General features: G+C 38.0%; 2 protein-coding genes and 1 long non-coding RNA gene across 3 annotated transcripts; 2 read left to right on the top strand and 1 right to left on the bottom strand.

The window, feature by feature from the left end:
- The first annotated feature begins 1,557 nt into the window (after window positions 1-1,557).
- LOC131310537 (cytochrome P450 CYP749A22-like) lies at window positions 1,558-7,178 on the top strand. Its single transcript, XM_058337612.1, has 6 exons — window positions 1,558-1,790; window positions 2,371-2,653; window positions 4,565-4,788; window positions 4,964-5,196; window positions 5,320-5,698; window positions 6,435-7,178. The coding sequence occupies exons 2-6, from the start codon at window positions 2,383-2,385 to the stop codon at window positions 6,861-6,863; spliced, it is 1,536 nt and encodes a 511-aa protein (XP_058193595.1). The 5' UTR covers window positions 1,558-1,790; window positions 2,371-2,382; the 3' UTR covers window positions 6,864-7,178.
- Window positions 7,179-8,720: 1,542 nt separating this feature from the next.
- Window positions 8,721-10,314, bottom strand: LOC131310540 (aspartic proteinase CDR1-like). Its single transcript, XM_058337614.1, has one exon. The coding sequence runs from the start codon at window positions 10,243-10,245 to the stop codon at window positions 8,902-8,904; it is 1,344 nt and encodes a 447-aa protein (XP_058193597.1). The 5' UTR covers window positions 10,246-10,314; the 3' UTR covers window positions 8,721-8,901.
- Window positions 10,315-14,723: 4,409 nt separating this feature from the next.
- LOC131310545 (uncharacterized) lies at window positions 14,724-16,288 on the top strand. Its single transcript, XR_009195251.1, has 3 exons — window positions 14,724-14,961; window positions 15,076-15,153; window positions 16,245-16,288. It is a non-coding gene; the product is annotated as an uncharacterized LOC131310545 (long non-coding RNA).
- The last annotated feature ends 4,170 nt before the right edge of the window (window positions 16,289-20,458 follow it).

The raw sequence follows: 20,458 nt of genomic DNA, 5'->3' as shown, positions 1-20,458 counted from the left end.
GCAACCTTTAGGGAGGAGGAAGAACACTGTATAATTACAAGCGTACAAGCGTGAGTAAAGCATGGTGTAATTTACAAGCAACCATCAGGGAGGAGGAAGAACACAGTGTAATTGCAAGCGTACAAGCGTAAGCAAAGCATGGTGTAATTTCGTGGCGTAATTTACAAGCAACCTTCAGGGAGGAGGAAGAGCACGCGCGGTATAATTACAAGCGTACAAGCATAAGTAAAGCATGGTGTAATTTACAAGCAACCTTCAAGGAGGAGGAAGAACACGGTGTAATTGTAAGTGTACAAGCGTAAGTAAAGCATGGTGCAATTTCGTGGTGTAATTTACAAGCAACCTTTAGGAAGGAGGAAGAACACGGTGTAATTACAAGCGCACGAGCATAAGTAAAGCGTGGTGTAATTTCGTGGTGTAATTTACAAGCAATCATGCCATAGACACACTTTTTAGCCACTCCCCAAACACTTGTCTCTCATAAGCAGTGGAGGTCGCAGATATGTGGAGCCCACTCAGGCCCTTACACATCTTCGCCACTTCCAGAACTTTTACTAATATTATATATGATATAACTAGTATTTGTATAATTAGTATACAAATGTCTTTTGAAAGTCTAAAATAGTTTTGATTTGATCTAGTCAAAAATTAAAATTATTCTACATTGTGATGTCAAATTTTTTTCATAGACGAAAATAATCACACATGAGCGTAGCAATTTTCGACTAAAAAACAAAACGTCGTCATATATGCAACATACTCGATATGCTTTTGTAAAATTCTGACTCCGCCGCTGGTGTCTGGCAAGTAGCCGAGAGGCGTGCTCCCAGTATTTCGCAATTTACAACTGTACAACCAAATTGATCGTTTGCGTGTCTACTTGTAATTTGAAGTCTACAAGCGTAAGCAAAGAGATGGTTTGTTAAGAAAAAGGTTTACTACTGTACTACTTGTCATCCCGCAAATCGCAAGCGGTTTCTTTTCTTTTAGTTGCAACTTGCACGTATGCATCTATATTATCATATTAGTATTGTTACAGTCAAGATGTCCGGATTTTAAATTTTAGTTAAAATCCAAACCACGATCTCAGTCAATGATTTGTGTTTTCAATGATTCGGATCTGCGGAATGTTAGACCGGTCATAAATTTTCCGCAAATTCGGACCATTGAAAATCCAATCCAACGACTTAGAGCAAAAGTCCGGACGTCCTGACTTGAACAGCCATGATTATCATATATACTACATATGTTCATGTATTAGGTTCAAGCTACAATTAGTGCGCACCCCCTTTTCACCGTAACGAAGCGTAACATTTTACCGCAAAAAGATGTAATGTTTATAAATGTGTATACCATATGCATCCCTAGCAATATTATGGCATGACATTCACCAAAACAAGCAGTAACTACACCTAAAGGGAGAGAGAACATTTCATGGTGAATGGTTCAGATTGAACTGCACATACTTCTCTGCAGTTGACTGCAGATAAGCCGGATAAAAAAAAAATGGAACAAGACAAATATAAAAGGAGGAGACGCTTTTGTTTTCCTTGGGGTTATTACCCCCAAAACAAAAAGAAAGAGACGTGTCACGTGTGTGCACGAGGACGGTGCATGGTTGGTTCAAACTTTCAAACCCTATTTTCTAAAAGGTTGGATTTCTCTTTTTGAGGAGTGGGAAGGAAGTCTATATAAGCACCACTTTAATGTAACTTTGAAGAGAAGAAAACAAAGAGAGCCCAGAATAACAATCGGCATGGAATCTCAGTTTTCATTACTAATTAGTTAAGGTAACTGCAGTGGTACTATATATCTGACATTGTCTAAATTTTTTTTCAGGCTAATCAGTTTGCTTTGGGTTATTATTTTTTTGAACGGTTTGGATCATCAAAATATAATCTAATAATGGAAAGTCCACGTCTAAGTTAAATGAGGGATCCCCCATTAGAAGTTTGGTGCGTGTATATATTTATACTTGAACTTGTAACCTAGTTGGTATTACTTATATATTGTAACCTATATATTTTACGCGTAACCTAAATATATGTTGTAGATATTACTTATATATTGTGTTTGCATATACATAATATTTATGTTTTCTTTGTATATAAATAATACATGTTTATTTATAAACATATAGTATGGTTGTATATATGATTAAAGAATCAATGGAAGATTATACGTAGTGTTTGAAAGTTAGTACCCATGTTACAAATTTGTAGAGAGAGAAGATGGATTAACATTAGTTTGGTATTTTCTAATTATAATTCTGCTATAGCACCCAAAATCTATCAAAGGCAACAAATTTGGTGTGCTGAGATGCGCTCTAAAGGCTAGTAAGGAAAATTAAGGCTGTGTTTGGTTGTGCAGGGTAGGGGAGACATGATTATAACCTTCCTTTCAACTGGTCTCTGCATCTTTCTACTAGTTGTTCTTTTTAGGTTATTGCACGAAGTATGGTGGACCCCAGTTCGAATTCAACACATCATGGCATCGCAGGGAGTCAAAGGCCCTTCTTACAGATTCCTCCATGGGAATACAAAGGAGATCATCCATATGAAAGAAGAATCCATCAGCAGTGCAATGGACTTCTCATCTCATGATGTTTTCCCAAGAATTATGCCTCATATTCATGCATGGAAGCAATTATATGGTATCAAATTCTTTTGTTTGCCTTTCATATAGGCGTCAGTGATTTTTTTTATAACTACTCACGGTGTGCAAGCCAGCTTACACATATATTTCTCCAAATATTCAAGTCCTTCTCTGTTTGTGATGTATTGGTAGTCACACAAGCTTAATTTGAACCGACACACACTACTACAATAATAGATATGCGTCACGCTAAGGAGATTCACAAAGATCACGATTTTCAGTGAAAGCATGATAAAAAGTAGTGCTTAAAATTTTTTATCTCAGTTTAAGTCCAAAGCTGAGATAAAAAGTGGGTTTTAGCACGAAATAAAAGACCTCGCTCTTGCAGTGAGATAAAAGAAAAACAACCTCACCCTTGCAGCGTGATAAAAGATTTTAGAGCGGAAAAAAAAATGAGATAAAAGATCTCGCTTTTGTGGCAAGATAAAAGAAAAAAGACCTCACCCTTGTGGCATGATAAAAAAGAGAAAAGATCTCACCCTTGTGGCGTAATAAAAGATTTTAGGGCGGAAAAGAATGAGATAAAAGATCTCGCTCTTGTGGCGAGATAAAAGAGAAATGACCTCCCCCTTGTAGCGTGATAAAAAACTTTAGCGCAAAAAAAAAGTGAGATAAATAATCTCACTCTTGCAGTGAGATAAAAAGCTTACCTATTTAGGCGCGCAGTCTGAATTTCCACGTGGGCGGGCTAGTACTTATTTAAGCAGACTTTGAAAAGTTATGTGAAAAAACGATATCGTTTAAGAACTTCGAAAAGTTTTTTTTTTTTTTACAAAAGGTAAGAAGATAAGCCCTAATTACGCTCATCCCAAAAAATCTTTACGTTTCATTCATCTTCATGCCCAAAGAGAGATAGAGAGAGAGTGAGAGAGAAGACAAATCCCACAACTAGGTTCCACCAGTGCCTAGTTGTTTCTTCGACGATGGGCGAACTATTGCGCTAGTGCCCGATTTTCACCTAGGCGAGCCGTGATCTTTATAGTTTATTGTAGTAATGAAATTTAGTTATTTTGGATATCTTCTAAGTATACGTTTGACACATTAGGTAAACTTTTTTTTTTGCCCCAAGAAAATTTTTTGGTGACCAACAATTAATTTTGATTGGCAAAAGATCTGTTGTCGTATTTTTAAAAATTTTTAAACAATGTTTATATATGTATTTTATATATTTTAATATCATGTTAATTGCATTTCAAAAAATTCAAAAAATTTTAAGGGAAAAAAAAAGTTTTCACACTTTAGGAAGTAAATATAAATATTTTTGTTTTCCTAATGTAACAGAAGTTCTTGGCTAGCTTAGTGGTAAGGGCTTGGGAAATTAACTAAGAGTGCGTGGGTTCGAAACTTGGCAATGACAAGAAAAGATGGTTTAGTAGATACAAAGAAAAGATCACGCGCAATGGTTTTTCATCTTTGTTTATGGTGGTGTGATCATTTTGAACTTTCAATCACGGTTTATAACCGTGATAAAAGAGAAACGATCATGCCTTTTGGCCGTGATTGTTTCTCTCTTTCAATCACGGTTTATAACTATGATAAAAGAAAGTGACTTACAATCACACTTAGATCTATCACGGTAGCAGGAGTGTGATGAAAAACTTACAATCACGGCCAATTACTGTGATCTTTATGATTTATTGTAGTAGTGACATTAATTTTGAGATATGATTGTGTGATCGCCAATGCATTTCGACAAAGAATGAAATGTTCGGAGATAAAGTTAAAGAACCACTTGCTGCGAACTGTGAAATACAGTATTTAATAATGACTGCAAACCATGAAAATTGAGCGGCAAAGGGAATAAAAGGACGGGAGTAACATTTAGAGAAGGCTTGTCAATAATCCGGAATTCAGGATAACTAAGTTAAGCTTTTTATATTTTCTTTTGTAAATCAAACTATTGCAACAGGGAAAAATTATCTAATTTGGCATGGACCTCAAGCCCAATTGGTTGTCACTGAATTTGAGTTGATTAAAGAGATACTCAACAATAAAGATGGAACGTATATCAAAGCAAAGGTCGACGTGTTCTCAAAGAAGTTACTAGGAGATGGGATCGTACTATCAGAAGGAAAAAGATGGTCGAAGCTACGCAAAATAGCCAACCATGCTTTCTATGCAGAGAGCTTGAAGGTAAACACTTTCTATTTTTAGTACTGCTCCATCTTGTGGAGTATGGGCTCCATCTAGAATCTTACAGTCTTGTAACCTATTATCTTAATTTACGGAGAACTACGCGCACGCAATATATTGTTATTTTTTAGATACAAAAGTTTCAAAGAAGGCCTTGGCCTTTGTGTTTATGCAGGGGATGATTCCAGCAATGATAGCGAGTGTGGAAACAATGCTAGAAAAATGGAGGCAAAATGAAGAGAAGGAGATTGACGTATATAAAGAGTTTAGGCTTTTGACAGCAGAAGTTATTTCTCGAACAGCTTTTGGGAGTAGTTACTTGGAAGGCAAGAACATCTTTGACACGTTAACGAAATTGGGAATGATTGCAGCAAGGAATAGTTTTAGGATTCGCCTGCCTGGCATTGAGTAGGCTCCCCTCGCTCTCTCTATATTCTGAGAAGAAAATTTGAAAAGATTTTGAAACGAACTGACTTAGAAGCTATTGCCAAACTTGAGTATATATGTCAATTTATCAACTTCTATTTGCAGGAAGTTTTTCAAATCGCGTGATGATCTTGAGTCTGATAAAATAGAACAAGCAATTCGAGAAGCCATTATAGGGATGATCGACAAACGGGAAGAGAAAATAACGAGAGGAGAAGAAAGCAACTACGGTAGTGATTTTCTTGGATCCCTTATAAAGGCTAATCATGATCCTGATGAGAAGAATAGAATTTCAATTGATGATATGGCGGATGAGTGCAAGAACTTCTACCTGGCTGGACAAGAAACAACAAATGGGGTATTAGCTTGGAGCATTTTCCTTCTAGCAATCCACACAGATTGGCAAGAGAAGGCCAGGAAGGAGGTGATTGAACTGTTTGGCCAAGAGATCCCAAATCCAGAGGGTATTGCGAGATTAAAGACTGTAAGCATCATTTAACTCTCGTATCATCGTCTTTTTATCTTGATATGTAAGGTTGTTGGCCATCCGAATGAGCTTACTAACTTCAATTAATTTCTGAGGACCAACCCCTACTAACGGGTGGTCCATTTAAAATAGGACTAAAATTCCGAAAACTCCGTATCAACTGATCCCATAAGATTTTCTTCTTCTTTTTTAACAGAACGGGTGGTCCATTTAAAGGGTTAAATTTATTGGTGTCATACTCTTTCCTCAATTATCAATATTGATGAGTAGAAATATAAGGACATAAGAAACACTAAAAACGGATAAAATGCATAAAAACACAAGGATGGACTTGGTTGCCTCTGGGTCTACATCCATGTATTCGCATCGATGAGCAGCGATCAGCAGAAGAATATCAGTTTAAGGGTAAAGAAGTTAGTGATCTACCAATGTTCTGTAACTCTCAAGAGACTCTTTGGACCTTACCCTACGACTGCTGATTGTAATTCTCATTAGAAATCCAAAGATCCTAAGTAAGCCAATATACAGAACAACGAAAAAGAATGCTCAATCTGATCAAAATACACTTAAAATTTAAATAGCTCAAACCATTCAATTGAAACACGTGGGTCGCCGCCATTGACAATAGATGTAAGTCGGGCAGAATTTGAAATGCCAAAAAGCCAATTTTACGTTAATGTTCAATGTAGAACATAACGTTTCTCTTTTTCCTCATTTTATTTGTATCTTATAGATGAGCATGATCCTAAATGAAACTCTGAGGCTGTATGCACCATTTACCAATTTGATGAGAAGAGTTGAAAGGGAAGTCAGATTGGGAAACTTGATTATTCCAGCCAACACAGAGTTGAACATTCCACTTCCAGCACTCCACCATGACCCTGAGATATGGGGACAAGATGTTCACCTCTTCAAGCCAGAGAGATTCGCAGAAGGAGTGGCTAAAGCAACTAATAACAACACTACAGGATTTATTCCATTCGGTTTCGGTCCTCGAATGTGCGTGGGCTTAAACTTTGCAGTCAACGAAGCCAAGATTGCACTCTCCATGATTCTACAGCGCTACAAGTTCACTTTGTCTCCAAATTATGTTCACGATCCAATCCAGATTAATACAGTTCGCCCACAAAAGGGAGTTCAAATTGTGTTGAGTAAGTTGTAATTTTGAATTGTGGCATTTCCGTTTCGTGTTGATGATTGTTGGAACAAGCCATTGATGCCTTTCGGGTGAGGATGTCGTTGTATTTTTTCTCTTCCCATATGATTGTGTTGAGTACTAAGACTGCAAGTTGTAAGCTCCAAGTGCATGTGGTTAATGTGCTACTTGTGCTATGCTCTTGTTTTCTATTATGTGATTGCTACTGCTAGCTAGTAAGGCAATTTCTGGGGAATGCCCCTTTACTCCTAAAATCGGTTGCTTTATTGAAACTTAAGTTACCAAAAATAAACACATACAAGTACAAGTTAGTAACAGCAACTCGATCTCCAATTTTTGTAGAGTATGTAAATCATTTTTATCGATTTTGAGGGGGGTTTTGTCATTCGTTAAACCTAATATACTCTATCCTAAGAGATTTGGGACGGGGGAGGGATGCTTACGGGAATCAAACCCTGCCCATGTGCATTGGAGTATAAGAGAGGCACCAACTGCACTCCACTCCACTTGCCGATTTTGAGGGGTTAAATGTAGGAAAATATATGAAAATGAATATAAGAAATGCTATATGTCGGCGGGCTACTATTCACACTAAATCACTGCTTGGTTGGATGCTCGTGATGGGTTTCATGTTTTGAAACAATAATATGATCAAAGAACCCAGTTGAATCATATCTTGCCACATATGAGCTGAAATAGAACAGTGATACAAAATTGGTGATTTGGAAAAGTATTCCACTCACGTATAGCTCGTATAAGCATAGGTTATGAGCGCGCTGAAGCAAAAAAACCCCAACATAGGATAGAATTCTCCTGAAATTTTGGATCTTTAATATCACCTTGCACCCATCATACAGCCTCATCATGATTGATCATCTGACAAAGTACGAAAACGAGTGTATCGCTAAGAATTAGAAAAAATAAAGCATATTCGTTGAGACATTTAAGCAAACACCCTGTGCGCTTGGAAGTTTCCATTTGTATTACTAACACCTGGTGCTAATGGATTTTCTAGTCACAGAATAAACGAAAAGCTACCAACATTGTTCTTTGTTTTTCGTCGAATTCGCATTATATGTGTCTTAGATGGAGTACAGGCATCTTCATTGAGACATTTTTCTTTCTCCTTTTCGTTTTATTCAGAGAGAGAGAGAGAGAGAGAGAGAGAGAGATTCAACGAGGGGCGAAATGGGAGTAACTGAAAACAAGAGAGAGGGAGAGATATTCAGTACCCTTAAATTACGAAAAAGGGCATATCCCTCAAATTACGAAAAAGCGTTTTCTCCTAGGAGGATCTAAAATACCCAAAACTCATACATATATCCCTTAAATTACAGAAAAGGCTTTTCTTCTTGATTAAGTAAAGAAAGACCTAAATATACTGTATAAAATACCCAGTAAATAGTAAGGGTAATTTTGCCTTTATACGTTGTGGCATGGCTTGCCACTCTTTTCTCTTACTACTCCATTGTACTCCACAACTGTATTGATAAACCCAATTAGACCCTTTAGCCATAATCCTCCTGCATTCTGTGGCTTCCGAATTTACCCCAAATGAAACCTATGACTAATTTTGATTCCTGAGGGTAGGATTGTTATTCTATCATTAACGCTAGATTAACGGAGTTCAGTTCAACGGGATCACAAATTGAATCATCCGCACCTTCTGTTGCAACGAATGAAACCCTAATTAAGCAAAGAAGGATTCCGTCGGTGTTGGGTTTCCATGGCTAGAGTTGCGTAAGTACTCATCTCTCGAACCCATAACCCAATTTGATGTTCTTGTGGTAGTAGGCATATATGCAAGGAGTTTCTCGTCAGAAGGGATGCATTAGACTTGATTCTGTTGTTGCGGACCTGTTATTGTCAAATATAATTTTCTTACCGCTTAACTTAAAAAAGAACATATGAATACATTACCGATTCCATGTAGCATGGAATAGAATTTACTGGAATGATAATTGATTCACTTCTGTTGAGTGATTATGTTTCCTATGTCACATTTATTAATTTCTATAGTATTTGATGATTTCCACCATTAACCTCAACTAGCTAGTTTGTTTTTGCTGCAATTAGTTGGCTTAAAAGAAATTTGTTTCTTCACAAGATCATAACCTATCAAGAAATTCTCCTGAGACAAATTCCCAAAAACAGCCACGTCATCAGTAGGGGCCATCGCCAAACACAACAGCTTCCCAACCTGGAAAAACGTAATCAGTGCAGGCAATTCCACTTCTGCCCCTTTGAATTTGAATGTCAGTGAAGGGTAATGATCAATATTATCATCTCTGTAACATAGCTTGAAAACCCCACCTGGGTCCTTCATTGGTTGCTCTTTGATCACTTTGCCCAAATGAGATTCCAAATTCGCAAAAATTCTGCTTGGTAAAAATGTCAAAACTGTCCCTGAATCGATGATGATATTACCCTCTCCGCTGACGGAACCGGATCTCGTGTCCGGGGGCATTTTCGTCTCGTAACCCAACCTCTTGTTTCCCACAATTATGCTCTCCAGCGTGAGATAGTAATAGTTGAATTTCCCCTTGAACACAAACGGAGTCGAGACCACGCCCGGCCCGGAAACCACCGCCTTGTCTCCGAAGCTGATTTTACTCGTGAATTTATCATCGACATTCGTAACCAAACAATAGGAAAATTTGCCACCGATGGAGTCGCCCAACTGCCTCACTAGTGAGAGGGAACCACCACCGAGGCCAATTACCCCGGTGGTGGCCGCATTATAGGTGCCTCCATTATTGTGACCGCACCCGAAAACTATTTTCCCGACAGAAACGGGCCTACCCGAACTAGACCCGAAAGTGAACGTATCCGTAGCTACATCTCCAATAGTGTACGATTTGTCCGCATACCCATATCTGTACTCGCAAATTCTAGCAGTACCATTTTTACCTGCCCCCTTACAAGTAGATTTACGTAGCGCTTTGCAAGGCTGAGATCCGCATGGTAACTCTTTATAGGTCCAAGATTTCTTGGGGTCGAAAATGGTGGAATTTTGCTTGAAACACTTGACGCAAGGCCGGCACTGCGTCCACGAGAGGTCGCCACCGGTATCGGCCAATAAGGTCGTTTTTAGAGGCGGGGTTCCGATGGATAATTTCATCAGATACTCCCCGCCGGAGGGAAATAGCGGGGATTGTATGTCGTTGTTCGGGGTGTACCGAGAGAGTTCGTTGAAGCGAGCGACACGGGAGAACGAGCGTCGAATGGCGTTGGCGAGGCGGTCCGATTTGCTGATCGAAGGGTCGTAAAAGGGAGACTGGGGGGAGTCGCGGTGGATGAGGTCGACGGTGAAACCATCGGCTTCGATTTTTGTTGGAGAGATTAGAAGTAGAAGATGAACGAAGGTGAAGGCTAATAAAGGATGCATGGCTGAGTTTTAGAGTCTCAACAAGTCCAGAATGGAACTATTTAAAGAGGGTGGAGGGACGGAGAGAACAAAGGATGCTGCCGAGCGGGCTTTTTTGCAAGGCGATGCAGACTGGCCGATCCAACTGTTAATCTCGAATGGCTCGGATTGAATCTGAGCGTATACAAACCTAAATCATCTATTGCTCGATTAAGATCCGAGCTATCGATTGTTGAAATGAGCAGCTGAATCGACCACTCTGCACCGACTTTGCATGAATTGCTTGGCAGCATCCCCATCCCGGGAGCCCAGATGGGAAATCAATGAGAATTTGGAAGGAAAAGCCAAGTTATTTTTCATTGCGCATGCACAAATTAACGTTGATTATGTTGTCTTGGTCAACAGTGGCAACCAAGTTCTTGGTGCCAAGTTGGTCATAGTCAACTGCAAGATACTCCCTCTGCTCCTATTCTTTTGTCCCTCGTCTTATTTCAACCAGATAAAAAACTAATTATAACTTTTAATTGGTAATACTATTTATATGTAATATAGATCTTATTTGATAGATCTCAATGAATTCTTTTAAATTATATTTTCAAAATCACCTACAAAATTATAAATTTCAAGACATAATCAATTGAAAAGTGCCACGGACTCCCAAAAATAACTAAAGAATGGAGACGGAGGGAGTAATGCCTCAAAACTATTCGATATACGTAGATCTCGTAATTTCATAGAGATTCACGTTCATCGAAAGATATTTGTGTTCGGATTTGTGCATACAAATTTGTGGTCAGACTTCCCCTTGTACTGTGTGATATATAGGTGCATGCGATCACATTGATTAAGGTAAAGGACCACAAGTATTAATGGAAATTTTCCAAAAAGAAGAATGGGTCAAATATGTGAATTTGAGTGCCCGCATTAATTTAGTTTCTAGATTAAGGAGATTCGAGTGCTGGTTGAGGTGTTTCATGTCTGATTGAGTGAATCGTGTGGATGCATAGAATTGATTGTTGGAACATTTTGATATCGAGAAAACTTTTTTCTTTCTTCATAATCTTCTCTTTGTTTGACCATGACAAAACTTATACGGTACCTATTAAATTATTTTCTGTTACAAAATTTAACAAGAGACTTATTTCTTGTAATTATTAGGATAACTACGAATTACTTCTAACAAATCTGTTAGATGTCAACAAAATCTAGATGGTTGATCCGAGCACTTCGATAAGACTCTCACCAAGTTTGAATGATAACCTTGACCCTGAGAATCTTGGAGAAGGATTCCAAGAAGGATTCCTTGCAAAACAAGTCCAAGGACCGGTAGTGTTCCTAGTCGTGGATCCTCTGACGATCAAATTAGTAGGTGGATGAAAGATAGAAAGTATTGTGAAAGAGGGAAACAGAGTGTCTGGTGCACCAGTAGTGGGATAGTGGAAGGCAATGGTGGGAGTCATATGCGTGTCATGGGAGAGTCATATAAGCAACTCTCTCTCTCTCTCTCTCTCTCTCTCTCTCTCTCTCTCTCTAAATTGCCACCTCATCTAATTTATGATTATTATTGGTAAATTGTTTATTTTTTGGACAAAGTGGGTCTTTTAAAGTTTAAAAAACATGATAAAAAAAATTTAAAAATTTCAACTTGCCACATGGGAGATCACCAAAGTATATGCTCCTATTTGATATAAAATTTTGTTTCTTCTCTTGAAGATGCTCTTATAGCACAGGAAACCCGGTCTCTCTCTAAGTTATTATTATAAAGGAGAGCCGTTTTGGTTGAAGATGTCTAAGCATATAAATGAGAACAATCTCTATAACTGTTAGATTAGCTCCTTTAAATTTTTAGCCATCAAATCATTTCTTTTTCAAAGATACAGAGAATGTTTTTCTAATAAATACATATCTTTATTCTCACATAATAGGCAATGTACATCTATGTAAATGTTGCCTACTATGATGAAATAAAAAAAAATATCTCTAAATGCTAACCCATGCTTTGTGGAGATTATATTCTAATTTATTTAAGTTTAGACTATGTTATATTCCAATTAATGTGTCTTTGCGCCTTTAGATACTTCTATAAAGTACGGAGTATTTTGTTAGCTTTTGTTTGAGATAAACGTGGGCAGTGGTTGCGTAGATTGGGGCTTGTTTGGAGGGTTCAAGTATACGAGACTACGTTTGAGAGAGCAGAAGCCAAATATACGGTAATCCAAATCCAATGAAATTTGAACTGTAATCCAAATCCAATGAATTTTGGTAAATTCAAGCCAAAATTTACCGTATTAGTAGTAAACTTTATGGGCAATCAACGCTATGCCTGTCCTTGCTACTTTTATTATTCAATGGGCATGGGAGGTGCCATAGTCGTAAAAGAAATGCTTAGCAAAAAAAAAAAATCGATTCATCATACATTCAACAAATGTGCTAGTTTCCCATATATTAACCAACATCTAACGAATCGTCCCGAAAGATAGGTGAAAAGAACAGAAAACGAACGTTGGTTAAAGCCCAGAGGGCTAAAGGGATTGATAAAACCTCCCTCAAAGTCCCATACAAAAACAAATTATGTTTGAGTGAGGGGAGATAAAACGAACGTTGGTTAAAGGCCTAAATATTAGTGATAAACCAATATTGGGTTTTGAGAGTGGTTTTTAGAGTAATGAGTGAAGAGAGATAGAGAAAATTTTGTAAGAATCGTGTGCAGAAATTTGGGGTTGGCCCAATTTTGTCGAGGGATTTCCTTCTAACCCCGTCGCATGTCAATTCTATTCCAAATAAGCCCTATCTAATTAAGTGAAGTATCTAAAATACCCCTTTTATTAGAGCATCTCCAATCCAATACTCTATTTGAGAGTATCAAAATACTCTATTTTATTCATAAAGTGATTTTAGAGGAAATCACTATTCCTATTTACTCCAACAACATACCCTCTATTTATTCATAAAGCGATTTTAGAGGAGATCCTCCATATTTTCTCCCATACTCTAAATATGGAGGATCAAAATTCCATCCTCTCAAATAGAGGAAGCTTGAGAGGATGGATTGGAGGAATTTCATACTCTAAAATGGAGGAATAGAGTATGGGTTGGAGATGCTCTTAGGGGCTTCCAGAGCTTCATGAGGGAAAGGAGTACTCGACGAGGGAAGAGTATGTGCGCCGCCTTGGGATATTCGCCAAGAACCTGGTCAGGGCAGCGAAGCACCAGGCGCTGGACCCCATTGAGGTGCACGGCGTCACGCCCTTCTCCGATTTGTCGGCGGAGGAGCTTCGCCAGCTTCTGCGACGTCTAGTGGATCCCGAGCCCAATTTTCGAAGCCCTCCGTTTGAACTCTGACTGAACCACGACTGCCGATCTCGGTCCCTCCTCCTTTGAGTTCGAACCAATTCCATTACTACTGTTGCTACTTGACGGATTCTGCACCGACACGCACTACAAGGAAATGTGGCTTTAACGGCATTTTTCTTATCGGCGGTTCATAAAATGCCGGTAAAACTAGTTATTCCCGGCATTAATAGTAATGCCGGTTAAAATCACCTTAAAAACGGCATTAGATATAAAATGCCGGTAAAAAGGACTATAACCGGCTTTAATTTAAAAAATGCCGTTTTTAGTCGGGTTATGCACGTCAATTATTTATTCCAGAAACACTCAGCGAAATCTCATCCCTCCTAAAACGACGTCGTCTACTTATTTCCCACCTATTTTTTCGCTTCCTTTTGAACTACCCTCCTAAATTTCCTCCAGACTCCACATCAGTACTCTCTGAGTCTCAGCCCCCAACGAAGACCCCTCAAACGAAAAGCTCCAAGTCCTAATTTCTTCCTAATCGTCGTCGGTCTCTCATCGGCATCTTCACTGGTCGTCGTCGGCCTCTCATCGGCATCTTCGCTGGTCGTCGATCTCTCACCTCTCGCAGGTACACACGGTTTCTTCCTGATCGATCTCTCTGTGTGGCCGTCAGGCGATTTGGAGCACACACAGGCACGGAGTTAGTTCTGGGTTTCGATCTCTCTGAACCTCAAATCCCCTCTCTCTATTCAGAGTTATGGGTTTCGAGATTTCACTTTTCTTTCTAGATGTTTCACCGTGCATAGGGTTTTAGAATCGTATTTGAGTGCTAAAAAAGCCGAAATTAATGTATTGCATGTGTTCTCCTAAATTTTTTCTCGGAAAGTTTTTCTTTTTAAGTTGGTAACCTTAAACATTCTTCAATTGGGACAGTTATTCATTGCCCTTTCCAATTGGGATCTAGCGGGACCAATTTTCAACTGGCTCCACAAAAGTTTACAGTAACTAGGAGATTTTGTATGACATTATCATTATGATGTATAAATTATGCAATCAGACACATATATGCGTGCTCATCACTTGAAAGGATACTCCTTTAGTTTGTTTATCAGGTTTCTCTGTAGCAAGTTACTTATTACCTTGATACACGTCAAGTTTGGTAGAACCTCTCAACTGAATATAAGAGTGGTTTGTGCTGCTTCGTCGGCCGCAGGAACCGCAGGAAGTTCAAGTTCCGAAGGCAACTTCAACCCCGTATGAGGTAGTTTCAGATGGTGTTACGTTGAGCGATTCGTTTGCTTCATCAAGTTCTCCCTTTTTAATACTTTTTTTCAGGTGCTTGGTGTGAGCCCCATTGCAGGATTTGAGGTGGTCAATGAGGCATATGCAAGAAAACGCAAGGATGCACAGGAGAGAAGGGATGAAGCAACTGCTGCCCAAGTTGGTTACCCTTTTTTCCCATACTATCCTGCTTGTATTCTATTTATTTATTTGCAAAATGGTGTTTATGCAATTATTTTTGGGATGTGTGTGTTCTACATGTATTATTTGCAGTTAGAAGAGGCGCATGACAAATTGTTGATGGCAGAATTGGAAAACTGAAAGAAGGGTGTGACATCTGGTTCCTTTGAGGTATATTTTACAAATCTCGGTTTGTGCCTGCTTCAAGTTTCTAATCTTGAAGGATGAAACAAGTTATTAAGTATTGATCTCTAAAGCTGCTGATGTTGAGGCTGGGATCTTCCTTGTTCCATGGACTGTTGAGGGAGATCACAGGGTTATTTATGAGGCTGTTGGCGTGTTCATTAGTTTATTCTTTTTGTAGAAAAGATAGTGTCACTGTCTTCATTATAAGATGTCTACCTGCCATTTTTCTAGTGCAATATGATGCTGTTAAGTGTTGAATTTTGGGAACCAAAACAAGGAAGCCCTAAAGATCTTTTTTTTTTTTTAATTTTTGGAGAAACTTATGCTTATACCACCTCATTCGCCTGGGGGAACTTATGAATTTGCCTTGTTTTTCTCAATGTTATATATGCTGTTGGCCATGAGTTTCAATGTATACCCTAACAATGAAGCCTAAAGAGTTTTGTTCAGAAAATTTATTCTTATATCCCATCTTTTTTGTGGGATAAATTCTCAAACCATTCCATTGCTTCTTTACTCGAATGCTTTTTCAGTTTGCTGGCCGTCCGACGCTTAGTTCCCATGCATCAGTGTTTTACCATTTATCATGTGGTTCTCTATCTTGTGATGCTTCATTTAGATATTTCTGTTGGAGATAATTTAGATTTATTATTTAGGATAGAGTTGTCTAACGCATGGTTCATGTATTAAGGTTATCGAAGAGTCACATTCATGTATCTTGGTATATGTGTGTGTGGAGATACATGAATGTATTAAGTATTGAGAGTCCAAGCGATATGTTTGTGCCCTATATAAATGGGCTTTGGTCTATGGAGTTGGTAAGTAGAAAAGTTAAAGAGTATTGAAATAAAGATTAGCTTGTTGAGTGTTTAAGGTACTTGTGCTCCTTGGGAGCTCTGTGCGGCCTTAGGGTCGTACATCTCCGGAATGTTTATATTTTTGTTATCTTCCACATTTATGTTTAGTTATTTTATATATTCCGCTGCGTTATGGATTCCCAACAATTTCAAGACTTATGAGTGGTTATATTCTTTCTCATAATGTTTGATTATTAGTCTTATGGTTCTATCATTCAGGTTTCTAAGTATATCAAGTATGCCGATAAGTAGCCAATAGTACCATGGTGGCCAAGATCTGTCTTTGCATTTCATCATAGCATTATAGCGTAGTGCCGTTACGAACTCTTCTTTGCAGTCCGATTGTATACTTTACCAATTTATTACTGTGCGTTGTATATTATTATTGAAGATGCTTTGGTAGTGTAACCAGGCCGATGATAGAATTTTTTTGTCCCATATCTATGACAGACTTCATCAATACTGATATACTGATGGGTAGTTGCATATGTCACCGAAATAGGTGATGTCCTTCTCTTTCTTTCTGCATTGTGTGAGTGTGAAACATTGGAGCTTTTGTTTGTGAAAATTATTTTAATAACAATGACAAGTGATTCCACTCAAATGGAGGAAGGAGTGAGAAAGGAAGAGAAAATCTTCTGTAGTTATTATGCATGTATTTTCCATGACTACTCCATTGTATTGATGCGTCGGTTTTTTGTTCAATCTTATCCTGACCTTGTCCACTCAACATTCATTGCATTTTATGTTTGGTTGAAAAGTATGACTACTAGAAAAGGAAAGCACATGATGAACTGTACTGCTGATGATGACGAGGGGTATCAACTGGCTGACGGTGAGGATGGAATGAGTTCTTCCTCTGAAGATGTTGACTCTTTTGGGGCTCGATTGAATAAGGTGATGTTGACTCTAGCTTTGGGTTCATTTTGGTCTGTTGGCAACAAGGAATATGTTGCGGGTTATGCTATGGTCATTTACGTATAGCTCTTACCACTTGTTAGTTGCTGGAAATATAGTTTTAAGGCATAAATTTACCTCTGTCAATGTTGAAATTAAGTGTTAAGTGATGATACTAAAACTCAATTACTGCAACTACATTATTGGGTGTTAAAACTGAAATTTATTCACAGGAAATAATGGTTTAAACGTTGGAAATGAATCAGCTATGGAGCAGCAACCACATCCACAATCTACCAGTCACAACACTAATTCAAACTTGCACTCGTTGGAACAAAGGGTCGAGAACATCAGTTGGAACAGGTACCTTCAGTTTCATATTGGAAAGCCAAAGTATGGCTGTACCTTCAGTTGCATTCACAATTTTGAGGGCCAATGTACCTGACTGAAATTGAATAGCCATCTCACATCACAAACTTTGCCATACGACTATGCGAGAACTAAATGATATATATCTAGCACAAAATTGCCTTAGCGCAAAGGATAAGAGAGCACGTGTATTAGAAGTGTAGAACATTCACATTCAAATAGGGACTACAATACCATTGTTGCAAAAAGATAAAACTAAAACAGAGTAGGCCCATTATACTTTCAGATTTGTATGTCACACTCTGCTCCATGTCATACACAGAAAACCATTTTGACCATAATCAAAAGCCATGCAATCTACTTTTTTTGTTATTCTTTTCCTCCTTGGAAAATTTACTGGAGGCTTCCTATTATGTAGGTTTCGTTTCTCATGTACTCTTGAGAATACCTCTGATGTACTCCTATTAAATATATGTACTTTTTAGACTTAACTCTTGATGTGCTATTCCTATTAAATGGGTGTTTTGAGAAAAATTGATTGGGCTGGAGAGTACTCTTTGGGTCCAAATAGAATTCAACTTGTTTCAATGTTGCTTTTATTTTGGAATGGCAATGCTGCCCGCTTGCTGCTGCTTTGAATTCTGCTAGTTATAGTTTTGGAATGGGAATGTTACTTGTTGCTGCTTTGTTTTCTGCTGGAGTCTTGTCTTCTTTGGATTATTTCATTTATGAATTGGTAGTGTGCGTGGCCCTAAAGGGATTAATGGTGCTCTGTACTCTCCATGTTGTTTCGATTTTTGAATGGGAATGTTACATGCTGTGTTTTGGTGCTCTTGATGATGCTTTGTTACTAAAATTTGCTCTTTTCTTGCTACTGGACTCAACTGTCGATGGACAATATGTGACGGCTACGGACATGATATGACTCTCCCCGAACACGTGTCAAACATGGCTTAGTACTTGTCCATCTTTATTATATTTCTTTTTCTCAAACACAGTGTAGATATTCTAGGACACGTAGGGTACCCATTTTACATTTGACGTGTCCCCGGCGATCATATTGGTTTGTTGGTGCTTCGATCATAACTTCTAAAATCTAAACCAACATAAGAGATTTTTTTGTTAAACTCTTTGAGGCACACCAACTTAATGCAACTAGTTAATGTCATTTGCTAAGGCCATACAGATATTGTTTGATATTTTGATATTCCATTTGTTAATCATGATCACTTAAGTTGAAATTTTTATATACATAGTTATCACGAGCCAATTTAAGTTTTTGTTATTTTCTTCATCATAAATGGCAGAGCTTAGTTTCTTGCATTTATCCATTATAGTGTGATATGTTTGATGCATGTGTCCTGTATTTTAAATGTATAGGATGTCGTGGGCTATATTAATATTATATATATACACACACGTATAACCGTGTAATTATTTCTTGAATTTGCAGGTTGATAGGACGTAGACGGGCATGCATATGCAATGGGAATGATGGGAAATCTTCCTGATTAGGACAACTATTTTTGGTCTTTTGCTTTGGAGATTCGCAACCAAAAGCATGTTTTGGGTCTTTATGGTGCTTTGCTTAGTATGATCTTTTGTTTCTGGAGATATACATGCAATTAAAACTTGTAATTGATGCTTTGGGTTTGATTTTCACATTGGCATTCTATGCCATACCTTGTTATTATTTGTTACTTTGGGAATTGTCTTTTAAGATGTCCAATTTACTTATATACGGAACTTGGATTTTGGTAGTTGAACTTCAAATTGTTATGGGCAATTACAATTTTGTATGCAGGAAATATAGTGAAAATCATGTTTTAACAAATTGAAAATGCAAAAAAAAAAAAAAAAAAAAACTTTTTAGCGGCGATTTACAAATGCCGGTAAAAGCAATAAAAAGAAGATACCAAGATATAAAAATGGCATTTGGAAAATGCCGGTAAAAGTGATCAGAATTACGGCACTTATAAAATGCCGATAATACTACCTTTCCCGGCATTTGCACCAAATGCCGGCAATAAATGTATATTCGGCTATTCTTTTGCCGGCATTTTAGAAATGCCAGGAAAACCAACAATAAATGCCGTTTTTATTTTCGGCATTTGTAGAAATGCCGTTTTTGTATTACCGACACTTACCTAGACGGCATTTTTCACTTTTGTCAACAAACGCCGGTAATACTATTACCGGCATTAATTTAGCCTTTACCGGCATTTATAAAATGCCGCAAAAAGCATAATTTGGCGTAGTGACGAACGATTTGAGTTGCTTCTCCGCCATGTTCAGGAACTCCTCTGGATCGTCGTTACCGTCGTCGAGACCTTGGCTTTGGTCACCATGTTCTGCTATTTCTTCATGTTTCTGTGGCTGTAATGTCCAATTAGGGTGTAATTCCTTAATCTTTTTGATTTTCTCCCTCTCCCTATATTTGTGATGTGTATATATGTATATATATTTACATCCACGAATTTGTCTGTTTGAGAAAAGTTGAATAAAAATTCCAAATCCATGGGGTAAGATTTTGAATTTGGGGGAATTTGGTGGTTTAGTGGTTTCATTTTCTTATTGCAGAGAGATTTGATGGTTTGAGACAATTAAACTGTACAAAATGCAGAATTCACAAGTCTCAAATGTAGAATTCACAAGTCCCAAAATGCACAATTCACATGTTTAAAAGACAAAATTCACCCTTGATCCAAGGATGTGAATTCTGTAAACAGTGTGAATTCTGTAAAGGCATGTTAATTCCTGCAAACGGATGTGAATTTTAGGAGTGTGAACTCTGTGGGGTGTGAATTTTGGACGGGATGTGAATTCTTGGGGGTGTGAATTTTGTGAGGTGTGAATTTTGGGCGGTGTGAATTCTGGGGGGTGTGAATTTTGTAGGGTGTGAATTCTGTGGGGGGTGTAAATTCTTGAGAGGTGTGAATTTTTTGGGGTGTGAATTCGTGAGAGGTGTGAATTTTTTGGGTATGAAAAGTGATAGGGGTAAAATAGTAAAAGTATTTTTAAAAAGGGTCTAGATGGGATAGCATTTAAAAAAAGAATTTGCATGGAACCCCATATAAAATTTAGAACCGGCCAGGAATTTCCCCCAAAAATTTTGAGATCCAAAACAAATAAGCCAAGTTTCAGAAAGTGGATCAAAAAAGTGTTTC

Source organism: Rhododendron vialii, chromosome 12a (genome assembly GCF_030253575.1).
Source record: "Rhododendron vialii isolate Sample 1 chromosome 12a, ASM3025357v1".
Taxonomy (NCBI): Eukaryota; Viridiplantae; Streptophyta; class Magnoliopsida; order Ericales; family Ericaceae; genus Rhododendron; species Rhododendron vialii.
Note: the sequence above shows the minus strand (reverse complement) of the source record. Positions and strands in the feature narration are given on the sequence as shown.

Excerpts from the sequence above, each read along its gene's own strand:
- LOC131310537 (XM_058337612.1), top strand. The coding sequence starts at position 2,383 with ATGATTATAACCTTCCTTTCAACTGGTCTCTGCATCTTTCTACTAGTT. Across the intron at positions 2,654-4,564 it reads TGCATGGAAGCAATTATATG|GGAAAAATTATCTAATTTGG; the intron begins GTATCAAATTCT and ends CTATTGCAACAG. Across the intron at positions 5,197-5,319 it reads ATTCGCCTGCCTGGCATTGA|GAAGTTTTTCAAATCGCGTG; the intron begins GTAGGCTCCCCT and ends TTCTATTTGCAG.
- LOC131310540 (XM_058337614.1), bottom strand. The coding sequence starts at position 10,245 with ATGCATCCTTTATTAGCCTTCACCTTCGTTCATCTTCTACTTCTAATC.